General features: G+C 49.0%; 1 protein-coding gene across 1 annotated transcript; it reads left to right on the top strand.

The window, feature by feature from the left end:
- Window positions 1-231: 231 nt before the first annotated feature.
- On the top strand, window positions 232-911 carry LOC119966929 (ubiquitin thioesterase ZRANB1-like; the record flags this gene model as incomplete). The annotated part of the gene is made up of 1 exon (XM_038798887.1): window positions 232-911. A coding segment is annotated over one exon (483 nt), but the record flags the coding sequence as incomplete, so codon positions are not given.

Raw genomic sequence — 911 nt, 5'->3', positions numbered from 1 at the left:
TCGGACTGTTTTCATTAGAACGACGGAGGTTGAGGGGCGACCTGATGGAGGTCTCCAAGATTATGAGGGGCATAGATAGCATGGAGGGGTCAGCCACCAGGGGGCATAGGTTTAAGGTCCATGGGGCAAAGTTTAGAGGAGATCTGCGAGGCAGGTTTTGTACGCAGAGGGTGGTAAGTGCCTGGAAAGTGCTGCCAGGGGAGGTTGTGGAAGCAGATACATTAACGGCGTCCAAACGACATTGCGACAAATTACACACGATTTCAAGGGGTGTACTTGCCTTTGCTATGGGAGCAGAGTTTCTGTTGGAAAAGCCCTATAGCTCTGGGGTACACAAGGGGCCATTTCTCTGCACTGGTCGCTATGGAAAATGTTGGCTATGACAATCGAGGTGCTGGCGCCAACCTAAATACAGATGATGATGTCAACATTACCTTCTTGCCACTGGTGGACAGTGAGAGGAAGCTACTGCACATACACTTCCTTTTGGCCCATGAGGGTAACGAGGACCAGCAGGAGAAGCTACTAAGAGAATGGCTTGACTGTTGTGTCACCGAGGGTGGAGTTCTCGTTGCACAGCAAAGGAGCTCCCGTCGGCGCAACCATCCATTGGTTACACAAATGGTGGAGAAATGGTTAGATCGTTATCGGCAGATACGACCATGCACTTCTCTTTCAGATGGTGAGGAAGATGAGGAAGAGGATGATGAATGATGATGCTAGGTATCTGATGGACACATGGGCATTACTTTGCTAAGAAGCCTGCAGATTGGACTCTTCTGGCTTGTCGTGCATCATGGAAAGTTTGGATACCAAATAGAAGTCACGTTTGAGGTCTGATCTTTGGCAACAAAAAGGGCTGATGTGTTTTGCCAAGTTGGAATCAGAACTGGCGTGGTGGACAACAATAA

This window comes from Scyliorhinus canicula, chromosome 6 (assembly GCF_902713615.1).
Source record: "Scyliorhinus canicula chromosome 6, sScyCan1.1, whole genome shotgun sequence".
NCBI lineage: Eukaryota > Metazoa > Chordata > Chondrichthyes > Carcharhiniformes > Scyliorhinidae > Scyliorhinus > Scyliorhinus canicula.
Note: the sequence above shows the minus strand (reverse complement) of the source record. Positions and strands in the feature narration are given on the sequence as shown.